Genomic DNA, 20,033 nt, shown 5'->3' with positions numbered 1-20,033 from the left:
GTTAGGTCACAAAACATGGCCGCCGCAGATTCTCTGTCATTAAGATTGATGTTATCTTTGTGCTTTTTGTGCATTAGGCAGACTGTTTCTAAAATAAAAAGGCAGTGGATTGTTAAGATGTGATGAGTTGAAAAAAGGGGCTTACAGTAATCTTGGACTCTGGTAATGAATCTCACTGCACTTTTTTGAATTGTGAAAACTAGACTCGTTAAGTTTCGACAGCTGCTCCTCCAGAAACAAACTCCGTACCGCAAGTGGGAGTCGAAAAGTGCAAAGTATGCTTTTCTAGCAGAGTGATAGTCCAAATTAGAGATAGATCTTATCGCATAACAACTTGAGGATAATTTTTTGCATAGTATACTAATATGCGTTCCAAATTTTAAATATTAGTCTTTGATATTTTTCACATATAGTCAGTGGGCATACTTGAAGACTGGCTATAAACGGACGAAGTGTTCATTCAGATGTTTAGTCTTTGATATATTGAAAGATAATAAATTGGCATCACCCCAGTGTTAAACTTTGTCTATATCATGCTCTACCCTAATTTTTAATGCATCAGTGTTTCGTCCATGCCAAAGTATCGTCAGCAAAACTTGAGAATTTGCCTTTAATCGATATATTATGTGCAAGATCAAATAGCACTTATACATAAAAAAATTGTGAGTACGTTAATGCTAAAAAGTGTCAAACTTTATTATGGTTTCAATAGGTGAAAGATGATTTACCTATTGACACTAGTGTTGCCAGTTCCCGAAATAGAAATAGTCGCCCAAGTTTCAATTCTTGTTATTTCACTGTTGTCTGCAATGTGTATCCTGTAAACACTTCTCTGAAATTAGTCCATATTTAATAATGATCAGGCAATATGTTCATATGCCATTCTCATATCTGTTCTGCCGCCAAGTGGGTTATAAACAATAAGCCCCTTTCAACAACATTTCAAACCGTGCCGCTTATTAATTTTTTTCTACTTAATCAATCCACGCATCGCTGCTTTTTCGTCTGCCTCAATCTCGGACGTGACACCACAAAAAAAAACTATCAGTTGCATTTCTATTTCGCAGTTGAACCGCGAAGGGTCACGAATTGAGTAACACGCTATTCTCTGTCCTCGAGTCGATCTCGGTTTATCTTAATTGAGTTTTGAATCAAGTTTTCAGCTAATTAATCCGGCCAGGCTTTCTAATGCCCTCTCTGATAGTTGGTCATTCCATGACCTGCATTTGTAGCGTTCATTTCGAATGTGCATATGGTTCTATATACAGAGTGGTCTGAATTTCTGGCAAAAACATAACAATCTACACTGATAGTAGACAAGCCCTATTAGCTTCGAAAAGACAACGTATTACTTAAAGGGCTAGTACTAGAGTGCCACCAAGATTTAGCCTCGGTAGATAATAAAAGGGGCTTGTTTCATGCTATGGAAAATTATTTGGTTTGCTTATAGACTGATCGAGTTAGGGGTATATTAAACTTATCAAGCCTAATCGGTCCCAAAATATCTTTATACAGGGTGTTCCTTAAACACATGCTAATATTTAAGGAGGTAATTCTTAGACCCATTTTAAGGAAAGAACGTCCTATGGACGTATGTCCTAAACGCCTTAACTTTTGAGATACAGGGTGGCAAAGTTTTCAAAAATAATCAGTTTTTCAATAATAACTGAGATAATTTTGTAGACATTTTTGGCATATTTGGTACATATGTTCCATGCCTCAAGGCGCATTTTCTGATGTGCTATTTTCTTAATTTTCTCTGCCAGTGGCGTACGTACGAGTTTTGAAATGTATATTTTTTGGCAAAAAAAATACTACGCCACTGCTTCATCTTGAATTAAAAATTATTTTTAAAATCTCCATACATTTTTGAGCAGATTTGATTTGCTGAGTTTTCTTTGTCCGACGCATGGTTTTCGCTCAAAAAATTAAAAATCGCTTTACTTAAGGATAAATTCCTCAAAAATCTGATGCGGTATCGTGCATCGACTGAAAGCAAACTAAGAGATCAAATTTGTTGCAAAATAATTGAGGATCTAAAAGGTATTTGTTTGTTGTCAGATGCACTGTTCTCAATTAAAATTACGTCATAACGCAGCACCGCTTAATAATTTTTGAAAACATAAATTTAGTTATCCTGGAATAAATGACGTGTAGCAGAATTCATTTACTGCACCTCTTGGAAATATGGAGTTCCTCGATATGTGATTTCTTTTAAAGATTGAAAGCAGAAAAAACATCGTACCCACCATAGCAATAAAAAACGAATTCTCTGTATGTACAAACGTCAGTAGCTAATATTGATGTTGGTTTAAAGTAAGGTGTTGGTGTTAAAAACTGTCACAGCGCGTTTTGATTGATTTTGAAGCGTTTTCGAAGTTATTTTGGTAGTCCGCTGTTTTTCTGAATATCAGTAAATATGGTAAATTATACGAATGCGGAAATGGCGCAAATGCATTACGTATATGGCCTTGCCGATGGTAATGCAACAGAAGCCAGGCGCATTTATCAGGAAAGATATCCTAATCGTGCCTTACCAGATAGCCGAACCTTTTCAAATATTCATCGTCGACTTGGGGAAACGGATAGTTTCAAGAAAGGGACTCCGGAAGGTAGACCTCGTGTAGTAAGAACTCCTGAAATTGAGGAAGCGGTGCTGCAAGAAATTGAGGAACAACCTGAGACGAGTACGAGGAAGATCGCTAAAACTCTGGATATTTGTCATCAAATTGTTTGGCGTATTTTGGTTGATTTTTTGTTATACCCATACCATATTTCAAGAGTGCAGGCATTACTCCCCAAAGATTTCCCACAGCGTGTGAACTTCAGTCAGTGGTATCTACAAAGTATTGCACTAAATCCGCATCAGTTTGAGACACAAATTTTGTTCACAGACGAAGCAAATTTTTCTCGGAATGCCATTCAAAATTTCCATAACAATCATGTGTGGGCTGAAGAAAATCGCCATGCAATAATCGAAACCCATTTCCAACCCAATTTTTGGTTAATGTATGAGCAGGAATTATAGGTGATCATCTAATAGGCTCATTTTTTTACCAGGACTCATTGATGGTCGTTCTTATTTACACTTTCTCGAAGAAGACTTACCTGGGTTATTGGAAGATGTGCCACTTGCGTTAAGGAATCGAATATGGTACATGCACAATGGCGCCCCTGCTCATTTCAGTGTAATTGTCCGAAACCATTTAAATACAGTTTATCCTAATCGTTGGATAGGTCGCGGAGGACCTCAGCAATGGCCAGCAAGATCCCCCGATCTCAACAGTTTAGATTTTTTTATGGGGTCACCTTAAAACTCTTGTGTATAAAACTCCCGTTAATACTTTAGAAGATTTAAGAGAGCGAATAGTTGCCTCGTGTGAAACTATACGAAATACGCTGGGAATATTTGAACGAGTGCGTAATTCCATGCGTAGAAGGGCGGAAGCATGCATACTAAGTGCAGGTGGCCACTTCCAACAATTTTTATAATCAGTTTTGGTATTATTACTAACTAACAAATTTGTGCTATTCGTTTAGACTTACTGTCACAAAATAAAATAAAACTCGTTTTTGTGAAAAAATTATTTTTTTGCAGATTATGTTTTCAAATATTATTAGGGAATTGGTAATGCGTTATGAAGCAATTTTCATATTCTCATTCATTTTAGAATTGACCTAATTTCTTAATTTGTCGATCTTTATTTTTTTGAGTGAAAATCATGCGTCGGACAAAGAAGTACCAGGTGATCAAATTTTCTCAAAAATAAATGAGAATTTTAAAAACGATTTTATTTTGAAAAGAAAGCATAGGCGTAGTACTTTTTCCCCAAAAATATTCAATGCGAAACCCGTAGGGATGCCACTGTTTGAAAAAATACAAATTTGTGTATATCAGAAAATGCGCCTTGAGACATGGAACATATGTACCAAATATGCCAAAGATGTCTACAACATTATCTCACAGAAAGTATTATCTAGAGTTAATCCTGTTACTGACAGTATGAAACAAAATCAATTAAATGTTATCATATGATTAATGGTATTATTACCTCAGAAGCTTTTGTTGGATCAGTTCCGAGTACAATCAATTCTGTCTATACTTGACCTCATTCAACCTTCCTCTCAAGTTTAGGAAGATTTAACAGATTACCCAAGCGAGCCTATAACGCTTGAATTTAGTAGCTATATCAGAAAGAGGTATGTATGTAGGAATAGTTTTTTTATAATAAATTGCAGTTGTACATATTGAGGATTGTAGAATGAATTAACATGATTTTTCGTGTACATTTTATTCCATATGGAGAACTTTTCATTAATTGAAACGTCAACGGGTTCATATACACTTCCATAATTAAATTGCTAATGATAGGCTTCGGAAATATTATGATTTGGCAATGTTGATTATTTTTATTGTTCCTATTGTTCAATCGAACAAGAAGCAGGAATAGGGGCGTGGCGTCACCACCCTACCACATTCGATTTTCAATAATTGATTACGAGAAAACTACGGTACTTAGAGAGATGAAACAAAGTGCACTGTTTTTCAATTTGAAATTTCTATCAAGTGAACTATAAACCAAAAATCATGAAACACGCCCATTATCCTGAGGTGGCTTGAAAGACACAACAGGAGTAAAGGTAATCACATTGCCGACTCTTTAGCCAAGGAAGCGGCTGGAGTAAGAATTTTAGGACCCAGTGACACCTACGGCCTGATGGTGGAACTAGCCAAACGTTACACTCATGCTCAATCCCTAAAGAGATGGGATGGAATCCAAGGATGCAATTTTGTCAACTAAGAAAACACCTCCATAATATGGGGCAAGTGGACACACCTCTATACAGGATGTGTGAACAGGAAGATGAAAATGTCAGGAATGTATTATGGGAGTGTCCGGAATTATCGTCAATAAGAGAGTTTATGTTCGGTGAGTCTTGGCCTACACCTACCGATATAAAGGAGATGTCTCCCAGTGACCTGTCCACCTTCCTGGAAAGGACACGATGGACGATGACCTAGGAGGACAACTCCTCGGGAGGATGTACAATTGATCACATCTAGCCTAAATACTGTGGGCCTACACTCACCCTCCCTATTCTACAGATACAAAGATAGATCTTAAAAATCACCTTTTCAAAAATGTAGCACACTTAATGTTTTGCTAACACAGGGCTTTTAAGTTTTTTCATGTAGACTTTGAAACGCACACTTAGATCAAGTATATGTGGATATAGTCAATTTCTTTGAAACCACTCTCATAGCAATGCATCCCGACGAGAGTTCCTTATTAACATTTGAAATATCATTATCGAACGATATATTATTATTAACAAAAATTTAGTTGCTGGATCCGAGCTGATTGTCAAATGTCCTAATTTCATTTGAAACTCACCTGAAGTTGGAAGACAAGTCTTTGTGGTATTGACAGATAGCCTGTTTGCGTTACACTTTTTGACTTTATATGAATCGCCCTCAATATTATCACTGATATCATAATTGTTCTTTGAATGCCATTTACTTTTGTGTTGTCATCAGCAAACATTACTATGTTTGCTGATTTCCTTTGATTTCAATGGGAGCCAAGTCATTTATGTACATCAGGAACAACAATGGGCCGGCAACAATATCGTGTGGAACCCCAGAAGTTATTGACTCGTAATTGGAGGTGTCGTTTATAACGAAGACTACGGGGTTTGATCTGACAAGTATAAACGAAACCATTTCACAGCATCATTCCTGAAACCAGAATTTTTCTAATTCACGCAAAATAAATAACCGAATCAGCACTGTCAAACGCTTTTGCGATGTCACAAAACACTGTTGCTACTACCTCACCTCCATCTATTTTGAGATATATTTTCTACAGTAATGTCTGCAATCCAAATTGACAATTGCTGAGAGGTGATTTTTACTAAGAAATTCTCTTCTCAACAAGCTTTTCTACAAGTTTCGCAAGAGTTGGCAATAGTGAAATAGGTCTTACGTTTGTTACCAAATCACAGTTCCCCGTTTGGAGAGTGGATTTATAGTTACTGTCTCCAAAACACTCAGAAAATATTTCACTCAAGTATGGGTTGCTCAAGGTAAGGTTGCTGGGAATTCTCTGGTAGATGGTAGATAGGACCTTTGCTGATATATTATCCCAGCCTGATGTGTTTTTGTTCATTATATTATCCAGGATGTCAACAATTTCATCTGGATTTGTGGGTGGCAGAAAAAAAGATTCTCAAACAGATTAATTTCCATCAAGATAAAGGAATCTTCTTGTGGTGAAATATTAACACACCTATTTTCAGCTATAGTGCAATAATAGTTATTGATTTCCTTCGCTGTAAGAGTTATTAGAACTGAGGATCTGCTCTGTTTGCTACGTATCTCATTAATGTGTTCCCAACTCTAGTCGCCCATATTTGTAGCATGAGTTATACGTGTTTTGTGTCCGTACTAGAAATTGCAACTATACTTCTGTGAAACTTTGTCCAAAATCAAAAAAGTTGGTCACCCTAAATAGGAATTCTAAATGAAAAAGTGCCATGAAATCGTTTATTTATGAAATACCCCGAAAAATTGAAAATACTTCTCTTGTAGACGTTTTAATGGATCTTGCTATGAGAATTGTTATTTTTTTATCGACAAGCTGAAGTAAAAATATCTTTCTGCTCAGTGAAACAGTTTTTGTCGTTATTCTACACACTGTATTTTTACACTCGTTTAAATATTTTTCATTAATTTCAGGTGAAAGAGTGGCTCATAGTAGCCCGGGATTTTGTACTACGCAATCCTGTATCGGCGATTCCTTAGCTTGTAAACCGTTGCCGAACAACACCCACACCTGTGTCTGTACGCATGATTCTCAACCACCGTTTGCAGATGGATCATGTCCCAGGATAATCATATCTTCAAGAGGAGAATGTAAGTATTACTTCCTGTAGAATTCCTTCCATGCGGTTTTTGATGGTTTAAAGCACATTGGAAATGTCAAAAAGCTCGAAAACTGGGTGCCCCACGATTTGAACGATCGGCAAAAATGGTCACGTTTTGAGATCTGTTCTCCTTTGCTTTTGCGCAACCAGAACGATTCTTTTTTGGATGGGATCGTCGCGTGTGAGTGGATCCTCTACGACAACAGGACACGTAACTTTCTACAACCGGGCCAAATCACCACAGCAGAGTCCTATTGTAAAGAAATCAACGAAATGTACCGATTATTTCGTCAGCAGCAGCCGGCTGGTCAACAGAAGAGGTCCGATCCTGATCCACGACAACGCCCGTCCGCACGCTTCACAAATCATCGTCCGAAAATTGAACGAATTGAGCGTCGGCTTAATCGATTGCCAAGCACACAAGTTAAATGCTAACATTATTCGACTTGTGTTACGTTAGCAAACGTGCACTGATCAAAAGCCGCTCATTTCGATTGAATTGAATAAATATTTTATTTCATCAATTTTTTTTTCAATCAAGTGTCAATGTATATTGTGACACAACTAGAAATACAAATCAATTCAAAGAACTAAGATTATTAAGAGAAAAGGAAAGAAGAAAAAAAAAAAGGAAAGAAGAGAAAAAAAAAACACACATCAAAGGTGCTGCTTCGTTCCCTCCTGTTCATAAAAGAGGACATATGCCTCATTGCTCACAATTGATTTTGGCGAAATTGGGAACACCTGTGAATCGTTGTATTCATGCCATGTGCCACTATATGGGTGTCTGCAATATGCTGTGTAATGTCCGTTGTAAGTAGTCCCACTGTGATTTGAAAGTGCATATAGATTATAATGACAAGAAGCCACATTCTCTGCTGCATAACTGCTCATATCTAATCCATCTGAAGAAAAGTCAATGGAAACATTCAATTTGCCACTGAACCTTTCCGTCGGAAAGAATCTTTTCAAATGAATTACTAAAATACGGGGAAACTTATAGATTGATAAGGACTTTGTACATTTTCTCCTTTGCTTGCACCTCGAACACATTGGTTTTTCATCTCCATCCAGAGTTTCCTCTCTTGTGAAAGAATCCAAGCAATGTGACAAACTCACTTGGCCAGATCTTTGTGGTATGGGAAGGGACAAATCCCAGAAAGGATCAAAGATTACTAATGAGTGTCCACAGTGTGTGCACTTCATAGTGGATTTTAATTGACCAACGGAGTTGTTCAACGGAGTCCTCTGCCAGGACTCTTGTGCTTTTCCGTTATTGCTCAATTTTTCGTCAATCTCAGTTAAGATTGGTTCAGGTTTCTCAGTAATTTTGTTGAGGTCCTCATATAAACCTTCTAAAAGATATCGAAGGAATTCGTGGGCGTCTTGATGGGCAGAACCCATGTATCGAGGGGCAAATCTTTGAATCTGATTTTTGAAGTAGACTGTGTTAATTACTCTATCAGATGAATCTTCTGACCATAATTCCTTGATAACTTCCGCGAACGATTTGATTAAAACACCTTTCATACTAGAAATACTAGTATTGATATCTTCCATGTATGCATCCTTTTTTAGGTATTCCAGCAACCATCCCGTGTTTGATAAACATTGGATTATACTGTTCATGAAACAGGTGTTTCCAAGATTTTTTAAACCATTGAACCCAAGAGTTTTGATTGAAGAATGTATCACCGATCTATTGTTGCAACTACGTTTGCTACTACTATCTTCTTCTGAGTAAACACGGATAGGATGATTCACCCCTTCATTGGACTGGATAAAGAATTCGAAGCAAAACTGCTCAAAACTGAATTAGATATTAGTTCGTTTGAGGGCTCAGCCAGAGGACCAAACTCAGCCTCTTTTAGAGTTCCCACTTCCTTTTCTGTCAAAGCTTGACGGTTTTGCTGCGAGTCTTCCACCAAACTGCACAACTCCAGTTCTTGCACTGTCTGTACATGCCGATACATTTTGTTCATGGGAAACATTGATAATTCACTTAGGGTTTTTGATTGAGGAATTGTACCTAAACATGAAGCTGCATTTCCTCTTTGAATCAAGAAAGAGGTAGCTCTTGGGTCATTCGTTTCTTTGGATATCCTATTGCCGATTTCACGGATGAACTCCAATGCTTGGGGGCCTAAGGTACCAAATGTTTCAATTCCTATTGCATAAAAAATGAAATTATCTCCCAAATAATTGTATTTCCGTGTTTTTGACAATTCCGCTGATGAAGCTGCTGCACCGCTGGATTATGGCACTCCAAAGACTAAAATGTGTCGAAAGAAAATGTCGTCTGAACGAAAAATTTGGAAAGGAATATTGCAAAAAAATTATGGAACATGAAGTTATTTTATTTATTTTTCACAAATTCTACAGACCATGGCCTACTTACAGTGTAGGAAAGGTAAATATCACAAATAGATTTGTATATACGACAAAAATGTATTGAAAAAAAATATTCAACAAGAGTTATACGATTTCATACAACCTATTTTCAAAACTAGTAATATTTTGAAAGAAGATATCACAGTCATTTTGTACATTATTATAGGCATTGTACATAGCATTCAATGAAGCATTTTGATAATAATTTGTTCTTGCCAATTCAATATAAAATGTGTGAAACGATCCTGTTTCATAAGCAGGTACATTAAAATTGATTTTTGATAGAAGACAGGGATGTATCATCTTGTACAAGTATATTAAGTATGCAAATACTCTTCTTTTCTCAAGGGTTTGAATGTTGTTCTTTTCAAGTAGCACTACTTTGGAAATATAAAGGTCATAGTTATCTGTTTCTTTGAAGTAAAGATATCTCAGGAACTTATTTTGAACTCTTTGAATGCTGTACTTGTGACAGTTATATTGAGGACACCAGATAATGGAAGCATATTCCAAAATGCTTTTAAAAAGAGTGATATACAAATGTTTGATGCAGGTAATATTGTTGAATTGCCTAGAGTTGCGAACTACAAACACAGACATCTTTGAGGCCTTTTTTGTTATGTTCAGTATATAAGATCTGAATGATAATTTATAATCAAAAGTAATACCAAGGTCTCGAGTTCTGTTGAGTTTTATACCGTCCATCTCGTAGCTGTATGATATACTGACTTTTTTTCGGGAGAAGGTCATAGTATTACACTTTTGAACTTTGAATAACAATTTGCTCTGTTTTGACCATTGAACGCTGTTATTTATATCGTTTTGTAGATGTACACAGTTTTCAACTGTTGATATTCTACTAAAAATTTTCAAGGCATCTGCAAACAACAAGTAGCAAGATGCTATGATATTTTTTACAAGACTGTTGATAAATAAAATGAATAACAAAGAACAGAAGTTGGAACCCTGGGAAACTTCATACGATGCAATAAATGGACTGGACTTATGCCCTTCCAGTAGCACACTTTGTTTTCGATTAGATAGATATGAACTGAAAAATTTTATCAGGTTGGGATGAAAACCAAAATCATATTCTAGGGTTCTTAGAAGAATTGGAAGTGAGACTTTATCAAAAGCTTTGCTTTATCAAAAGCAAAGTCGGTGTATATAATGTCAACTTGAGCACGACTATCCAAGTTTTCAGCTATAAATTGGGTAACTTTGCTAAGAACCACAAGTGATTCTGTCATTCCCGTATCCAGCAGGACATTCGTGGAAGCAGGCATCCGATGGCCGGTTTGCTCAACCCCCACATCCCAAACCAATGCACTCGCTAAAAAGAGCATGCACAGTTCAGGCAGTGAAAGATGAACAAGGACAGCCAATTCAAGACTGGTATTATCGAAAAATGCTGAACCATCAACACAGTCATTTGTATAAACTAAACTGAAGTGTTTTGCAAAGGCATTAGAAATATCAATACCATTGGAAAATTCAATATTATCAAAGTCAAATCAAAGTCAAAATATGCTTTATTGTCTGAAGATTCATATCTTATTGACAAAGCTTGGTTAAAATAATCAATTAAAAAAACAAACAAATAAAATAACACATATTAGCTATCGCTACTTAGTCATATAAAACTATAAACTATAAAATAATATACAATTTCAAGTAGATACTGAATATATATGTAACAACATAGGACATAAAAACATAACAACATAGGACAAACTATAAACTATAAAATAATATACAATTTCAAGTAGATAGTGAATATATATGTAACAACATAGGACATAAAAAGATAACAGGAATAGTTTGTATTTACTTAGCACAATACAACACTTTAGGAAAATAGCCAGTATTTTAAAAATTTCCAATATTGATTACATGAACTATATTGAGAGTCAGACACAAGGCAATCAATCAATCAATCATGTTTTATTGTCCAAGAAATCCTTATTGACAAAGCTAGTGGAACTTTATGAAGTCAACAATGTTACAGTTTTGTAAAAAAATATTTAAATTATGATATACAGTGAACATTCATTATAGGTTTAAAAATGTATATATACGAATACACATAAATAAAACAATATATAAACCATTACAGTTAATGAATATTACTGGAGTTTTTTCCCAACAGGATATCGTTGCTAATGTTGAAAGTTCGATTCAATATATGTCCGATTCCTCGAAGGGACTAGTTCGAGAAAAGGTCAAAAATCAAATCTCTAAGAACATGATATTAGATAAACGGAAGCATTCAATAAATAACGAGAAAAACCAAAAGAAACGTATCAAACGATTGAAAGACAAGAACGTTTTTTACTTGAAAGCCGACAAAGGTAACAAAGTAGTAATTCTGGATAAATCGGACTACTACGAAAGGGTCAATACTCTCATTACCAACGGACCGTATGCGAAATTGTCCAGAAACCCGTTACCAAAGATGATTGCAGAAGTAAAAGACGTCCTAAAGAAATGCGACAACATACTTACCCCTAAACTGAAACGGAAGTTACAAGTTTCCAACCCAACGGTGTCGAAACTATATTGCCTCCCAAAATTCCATAAACCGGGAAAATCAATGCGCCCCATCGTGTCAGCTATTGGAGCTCCTACCTACCAAATAGCGAAGTGGCTTACTAAGGAATTTGAAACCTTGTCTATTGCGGAACCAGGTTTTAGTATAAAAAACTCTTTAGAGTTCATACAACATACAAAAAACATGGTTCTGCAAGAAGGTGAGATTTTGGTTTCTTTTGATGTTAGTTCATTATTTCCTAGCGTCCCAATTCCACAGACCTTGCAATACCTCAAGGAACTACTAGAGAAAAATAATTTCAATAACAACGAAATCGATGAATTCGTTTCTCTTACCAATGTGTGTATGAAACAAAATCGTTTCCAGATAGAAGGTTGCTTTTATGAACAACAGGAAGGAACGGCCATGGGAAATCCCTTGTCCCCCTACCTGGTAGACCTGTTCATGAGCAGATTCGAAATGGAAACTAAAGAAAAGTCAAAGTATTTTCCTAGGATTTGGCTAAGGTATGTGGATGATATTTTCGCGGTATTCGATACCAAAAAATCGAATATCGAGGACTTTGTTTCCTTTTTAAATAATAGATGTCCATCAATAAAATTCACGTATGAAGTAGAAAATAAGGGACAACTACCATTTCTTGACGTTTTGGTAATGAGGAGCAAAGATAGAGGGTTAGAATACGATATATTTAGAAAAGAAACAAGCACGTACAGGTATATTCCTGACAGTTCACATCACTGTGGACAGCACAAACGTGCTGGGTTGAATTCTTTGGTGCATCGTCTTTTGACTTTCCCTCTAACACATGATAGGTTCACAAAAGAAAAACGTACAATACAGGAAATAGCAGCCACTAACGGTTTCCCGAGGGGTATTGTAGATGACATAATTAGGAAAAAGAAGTTTAGGTTAAGAAGTTAGGTTAGTTTCAGAAAGGACAAAAACCAAGATAAATACATCTCAGTTCCATACCACCAATATACGAAGAACTTTGGAAATATTTTCAAGGAACTAGGTATGAAGGTGGTTTTTAAACCAAGTCATACACTGCAGAGCCTTTTGGGAAGTCCAAAAGACAAAGTCGAGAATTCGGAAAAGTCTGGAATTTACGAAATTGAATGTAAGGACTGCGGTGCAAAATATTATGGACAGACAAAAAGATCTATTAAAGTGAGATATAAGGAACACATAGCACACTTAAAATATGGAAGATTTGAAAAATCAGCAGTCGCCCATCATATTTTGCAACAAAACCATTCCATAGACTTCAGTTTTTTAAGATTAGTTAGACAAGTTAATAACAACAGGCAACTAGATGCCTATGAGAGTGTGGAAATAAGTAAACATAATAATATTATGAATAACGACAACGGACCAATACCAAATAGCATACTATATAGCTTGTTGAAATAATATTGTTGGGTTTACTGATTAATACAAAAAGACACATTGTAAATATATTTAGATAGGCAATATTGTGAAACTAATTTTATATAGCTGAAAATTGTTCTATATATAGCTGTAACATTTAAACATACATAAGGACATATTGTAAATAATAGAAAGGCCAATTGTAAAATTAATTTAGGGTGGTACACTTGTATGGGTGGTATTACTGATTACCTACCTGTATGATGTACCTGATTAGTATAAGTAGTTTTAGTTTTGAGTAGTTATTAGTTTCATCTTCCTCTTGAAGATGATCACTTGGTGATCGAAACACGTGTCGAGGTGTAAAAATAACGATTTGGTGTTGGGAAAAAACTCCAGTAATATTCATTACTACACCAAAGGTTCCAAACGGTATATCACAAGTACATTACAGATAATGAATAAATGAATCATTGCAGATATGTAAACATCTGAAATACTAAGAGTTAAAATACATCATCGTAATATTCCTTTAAGTCATAGTAGGCTTTTTGCAGAAGTACTCCTTCAACTAATTTTCTGATTTTTTTCAAATTTGCTATTGCCCTATAGCACATTGGAAGGTGGTATATTTTCTTGCTCTCATATATCAAAGAAAATTTTGTAATTGCTGATTTTGGGATTGGGTAAATTCCGACTTCTTCTCGTGCGGTAACATCTGTCATTATTTACTGCTGAGTTGGAGTATTTTTTGTGAATTAAGCAAACGGTTTCTAAAAGGAATAAACACGGTACAGTAAGAATTTTATGACTGATGAAAAGTGGTTTGTAGTGGTCTTGCCCTACATATGTATCTGACAGCCCTTTTTTGTAGAACGAATACTGAATTTAGAAGTTGCTAACTACAAAAGTACATTTTACCTGCTATTTTACTGTTAACATACTGCCAGAATGATCTAGAATCACTACTAATTTCCTGCTGAATCTTGCTTAGATATAATGTGTGAGCTGAATTGATTTTTCAATTTCCTTCTCAAATCGCGAAATTTCTGTGCTAATTTATAACTACTGTTTTGTCTACATTTTAACCTTAGTTTGTTTTTTCTGTGATATATTTTATTATCTGTCTGTTGAGCCATAGTATATAAATATTGAAAATTTAATTAATTTTACTGTAGAAGAAACTCACCGCAAAATTAGGATCTGTAAACAATTCTAGACCACTCCAGTCAACATTAGCAAATAGATGGTACATGAGCTCAGTATTCGCCTTTTTGAAGTTGAAACATAATAAATTATTAGCAGATAAATATTCACTGAGATATTACAGTTTGAAGTAGATCACATACGAACCCAACTTTTTATTAATTTCCCGTTATTAGTCTAAGAAAAATATTCCTGATTGCATTTCAACATACATAAATCCTACTCTTTCACAGCCTTCGACCATGCTCAAAACTCATCAATAACATTACAACACCACATCGTTCTCAAAGCAATGCTTCAATGCTCCTTATTTTGTAACTCATCTTTCATTTCATTAAATAAACCGGATATCGAGTGTCAAAAATTAATTGTGGGTAGTGCCCCGACCGACAGTGGAGATACTCTCTGAGGTGAGATTTGAATCATTTTCAATCTGATTAGAATGCTATTCACTGTATGTAAATGAATATGTAGGTGTTAGATACAATTGCTGGGTTACCTGGTGTAGTGGGCCAAGCGGACTTCTGGGAGGAGCAGTGGTGTATCCAGCTGTGCTAATTATAGGTGGAATATGGAACTTTGTCAGTATTTTGTTTCAGGAGATAATAAGTCATTTATGGCCACCCAAGATAGCTCTGATTTGTATCGAACCGAGCTGTTTTATTGTTTCATTCATATTGAAGTATGAATAAAAAAATTATAAAATATTGATAATTACATCTTTACGATTTCATTTTGAAAATTTCTTGGTGCTCCATAACACTTCGTATATGGAAAAAACGTGGGTGGGACAGAAACAATCAATTTGTTTGAAGGTGATTGACAATGTTTCGTGATGAATTTCACTAGTTCGGACTTCCATTGTATACTATATAAAATGATTTGAAATCCCTGAAACAAGTAAAAAAGAATAATTAAAAAAGAATAGTTGAAAATAACAATTATATTAAGCAACAATAAACCTGAAATGAAATGATAGTGAAATAACCTACAAGTAAAAATATAATGATTGAATAAATAAAAATTAAAGGAATGAAAAAAGAAAATAATAAAAAAATAAAAAAGTGTAGAGATTCCAAGTCACGTTAGTTCACGACGTTTCGATTGTTGGTATCTACAATCGTCTTCGGGTGATGACTGGACTGATTCCTCCGAGAGATGACTATTTTATAGGTCGTTAAAATACTTTCACTTTCTCTACTTTCCATTTTCCGCTTCACTGATTCTGTGAGAGATGACCGTTTTGGCGGGAGTTGGTCATTTTTCGTTCGATGATGGGTTTCCATATGTTTCGTATATCTACGCTGGCCTGGCTGAATACGTTGTTGGACAACATGTATGCGGCTTCCTTAAATTTTCTCCTGAACCAATGTTCCTCTCTGTGCAAGATCTCAGCTTGGGACCACTCGATGTTGTGTTGATGGGTCCAAACATGGTCTGCTATTCCTGATTTGCTGGTTTCTCCTCGCTGTGTGTGCTTCTTGTGCTCGGCAATGCGAACATTCAATGGCCTCTTAGTTTCACCAATATAGGATTTTCCGCACTCACAGGGTATCCGGTAAATGCAATTCTTGGAATCGCAGTCCGCGTTTGGGGGCCTGGTTTTCGTGAGGCTGCTACGGATAGTGTTACCGGATCTGAAACAGGTTCTAATGTTGTACTTGGAACCAATTCTTCTTATCCTCTCCGATAATCCTCTGATGTAGGGAAGTGCAAGCACTGGTTGTGACGGCTTCTCTTCATTTCAAATCATTTTATACAGTAGACAATGGAAGTCCGAACTAGTGAGAAACAAACAATGTCAAATTTTGGAGTTTTGAGATAATTGGCCTCAAACCTCAAAGTCCCATCTCAATTCTATAAAAGATTTTAGATTTGCCAGCATGTCCATAGAGGGAAACACCAGTTTCAATTCCATCAAAAGTATAAAGTGCATAATATAAGTGAAATTGACAGATGAAACTTTCAAGATGGCGGCTGGGCGCCATCTGGGAAAAAAATTAAATGGAAAGGGAGGGTCTTGTAACACATCTTTTTGAAGCTCCTGACAAATGCTTTACAACCCTAGAATATAATGTCAATATCTTCAACTACTACAAAATGGCGGAACTTTTAATAATTGCCTGAATACATTGACATTCAGTAAGGTAATAAGCTTGAGGTCAGAAGATGCTCGAAATGGTTGCCTTGAACTTCTTGACATATGAACAGCCTATCCGATATTTCACGCCGAACATTTTCGAACACAGTAACGTCAATATCTCTACAAATATTTATTATTCACTGCCTTGTATCCAATATTGACGCAGGTTCAGTTTCGTACACCTTTTGCTTCAAATAGATCCGTAAAAAAAGTGTAAAGGTGTCAAATCTGGCGAGCGGGCTGACCATTCTGTAGGACCTCGACGACCAATCCAACAACCAGGAAAAGTAGTATACAAATAGTTTCTTACTTGTCTGTGGTGGTGCTCCATCTTGTTGGAATACAATATCCATATCGAATTCATTAGGATTCGCTTCGGCGATTTCAGTGATAAGAGGGTCAACAGTAGCTTCCAGCATATTCAAATACAGCTCCCCTGTTGAATTTTGATCAATAAATAGAGGTCATACAATATGGTTTTCCAATATTTCTTCCCAAACGTTAATTTTCTCTGGATATTGAATATGTGTTTCCCGGAAAACGTGAGGGTTGGTGTCACTCCAATAACGGCAAACAAAAAATAACTTAACAAACCTTATCGGGTTGTTGTAATTGCCATATGGCAGATGAAAAGGAATATTTCCAGAAATATCGATATTAACCTTCCGTTACTCGCGCTCGGTATCCCAGATCGGTCAGAAATACATTAAAAGAGTATTTACGACATAGGAGGCTATGTAGCCTCCCCCTCCGCGTACCTTTTGACTACGTGACCAGCTAACACCCCACTCAGTTTTATGTTATTTGGAAGCGATTTTCCAAAATGTTGAGTAATCACGGTGAAGTGAGTAAAGTTTTTTTTTCAATAAAAATGATTCCTGAAACAAATCATAATTTATTCTGATTTTCAAACCGGTCTCCCCCACCGTGCGCCAGTAACTAACTACCAAAATTTGGCGTGAGTACTGGAATGATGTGTCACAAGACCCCCCTTTACCTTCAATTTTTTCCTAGATGGCGCTCAGTCGCCATCTTGAAAGTTTCATCTGTCGATTTCACTTCAAAATAAAGTATTCATGCATTAATTTCATTATAGCAAATTTCAATTTTTTGAGTCGACCCGTTCAAAAAATAAAAGAAGAAATGCACTGTAGAAACTGAGAAACTTGTATAGTTGACACTTTAAATTCCATGACAGGGATACATTTTTAACGATCAACATTCAATTAGAGCAGTTGACGTACATCATTTTAATCTAGTGGGTACATTTAGTAGTGAAATATGTGAATATTACATATTTAACCTCAATTTTATGCCGATAACAAATATTCGTTACTTATGATTCATCGCCAATAATAGGAGACAATAATCTGAAGTAGATATGAAGGGAAAATTGCTCAGCTAGAGATCAAGGTCATCATTTGGGAATTTGACATTAGCTATAGCTACCGCTCAGAGATATTCATTTAGCTGAATATTATCTGCATGAAGTGATATTTGTGAAATTAGATACCATTATAGGGTCTTCCGACAGGGACATCGTAACTTTGACAATTGTTGGAGCTACAGCTCCACATGAGATCTAATGCAACGCGAAAAGTACCTGTTTGATGTGGATTTGGGGCTGACGGTATCATCGGTCTATATTTCTTTGAAAAGAACGTTGACCAGGCCATCACTGTCAACGACGAGCTCTGTAGGTCGATGATTACTAACTTCTTTTGGCCTGAATTATATGATTTCAACACCAACGACATGTGGTTTCAACAGGACGGCGCTACTTGACACGCAGCTAATGCCACATTGGATATTTTGCGAAATGAGGGCATGGTCATCTTATGTGGATGTGATGTGAACTAGCCACTAACATCGTGCGATTTGACTCCGTTAGACTTTTTCTTGTATGGCTTTCTTAGGTCGCGGATGTATGCGAATAAGCCATGAACCACAGCGGTCCTCAAAGTCAACATAACCCATGCCATCGGTCAAATACAGTCTGATTTATGCGCCAGAGTTATGGAAAATTGGACGTTTCGTATGCGCTCCACCTGGAGAAGCCGTGGAGGACATTTGAAAGATGTTATATTCCACTCATAATGAACATCAATATGTCTTTCAAACGAATACAAAATTTCGATGATATCTCACGCACACTTTGTTTTATTTCATGTAAAGATAGGAAGCGGTTAATGAAAGACTCATTACATAGATGAGCAGTGTATATAAAAATGGAAGCGGGTCCAAAATCTAGCCTTACTGAACTCCATTGATAATTTTTTCCTCTGAATTATTATTGAAAAAAAAATTATAATTCGACCAAGGGTCGAATTATAATTTTTTCCATTAAAATGACTCAAAAATCTATGAGGATTTCTTGTTTCTTTTTGTTTGATATGAAAAGTTATTAGTTGAAGTAGTTCTGGGCAGTTTATCTCACTATTTATTATTTTGAAGAGGAAACTCGAGTTCATAGAAATTCTCCTATCTTCCAATGATTTTATATCAATCAATCAATTAAACATTTATTGAATCAGTTTTCCTTTACAATCATATTAGACAAGAAAAAAAAACATGACTTCATCATAAAATACTGGCTGATTCAACAGGTCAAACAAACATAAAAAAGATATATATATATATATATATATATATATATATATATATATATATATATATATATATATATATATATATATATATATATATATATATATATATATATATATGATGAGCTGTTTTCTCGGGTTTCGCTTCGTGTTCTGTGTATTTTCTCCCCATAAGGATAAGAGAAAATACACAGAACACGGAGCGAAACCCGAGAAAACAGCTCATCATACTTTATCCGTGAGAATCTTCGGAAAAATCTAGGGATATTTTTAAAAATGGCATAATTTTTTTTTAGATCGCTTTAAGGAAAAATAAGTTGACGGGTTATTATTAACTTACAATAAAATTTATTAAATGGTCAAAAATACTGAGTGCGCATATAAGCAAAACTAAAAAAAAATGGCTCTTCTTTGGCACCCCGAAAAAAAATCATAATACAAAAAAAATTGGAATCAGTACAAAGTATGGCCTCCACGCTGGTTTATTACGGTCCTACATCTATCGTGCATCGACAAAATGAGATTGTCAATGTCTTGTTGAGGTATATTTGCCCATTCAGCGATTAAAAGCTCTCTGAATTGAAACGTTGTGTGAATGTTCCCCATATGCGGAGTAACTCTTCGTTGAAGCATGCCCCACACATGCTCGATGGGATTCAGGCCCGGTGATTGTGCTGGCCATGGCAATACATCAACTCCTTCGTTGGTGAGCCATCAGTCAGTCACTAGACGCGAGACATGTGGACGAGCATTATCGTGCATTAGGTGGGAGTTTTCACCAACAGCACCAGCAAACGGACGGACGATAGGTAGAAGAATGCTGTTGAGGTACTGT

General features: G+C 35.9%; 1 protein-coding gene across 1 annotated transcript in view; it reads left to right on the top strand.

Annotated features, from left to right (window-relative positions):
* The window catches only part of LOC111508710 (tyrosine-protein kinase transmembrane receptor Ror), a 223,149-nt gene that overhangs the window by 118,892 nt on the left and 84,224 nt on the right, over positions 1-20,033 (top strand). The window contains exon 2 of the mRNA XM_074170979.1: positions 6,740-6,916. Coding sequence (XP_074027080.1) covers positions 6,740-6,916 — 177 coding nt within the window. The remainder of the gene's footprint in view (positions 1-6,739; positions 6,917-20,033) is intronic.

The sequence above is a fragment of the Leptinotarsa decemlineata genome, unplaced genomic scaffold (assembly GCF_025532065.1).
Source record: "Leptinotarsa decemlineata unplaced genomic scaffold, Ldec_3_MD MMD2_tig00000008_RagTag_RagTag, whole genome shotgun sequence".
In the NCBI taxonomy this organism is placed as follows: domain Eukaryota; kingdom Metazoa; phylum Arthropoda; class Insecta; order Coleoptera; family Chrysomelidae; genus Leptinotarsa; species Leptinotarsa decemlineata.
Note: the sequence above shows the minus strand (reverse complement) of the source record. Positions and strands in the feature narration are given on the sequence as shown.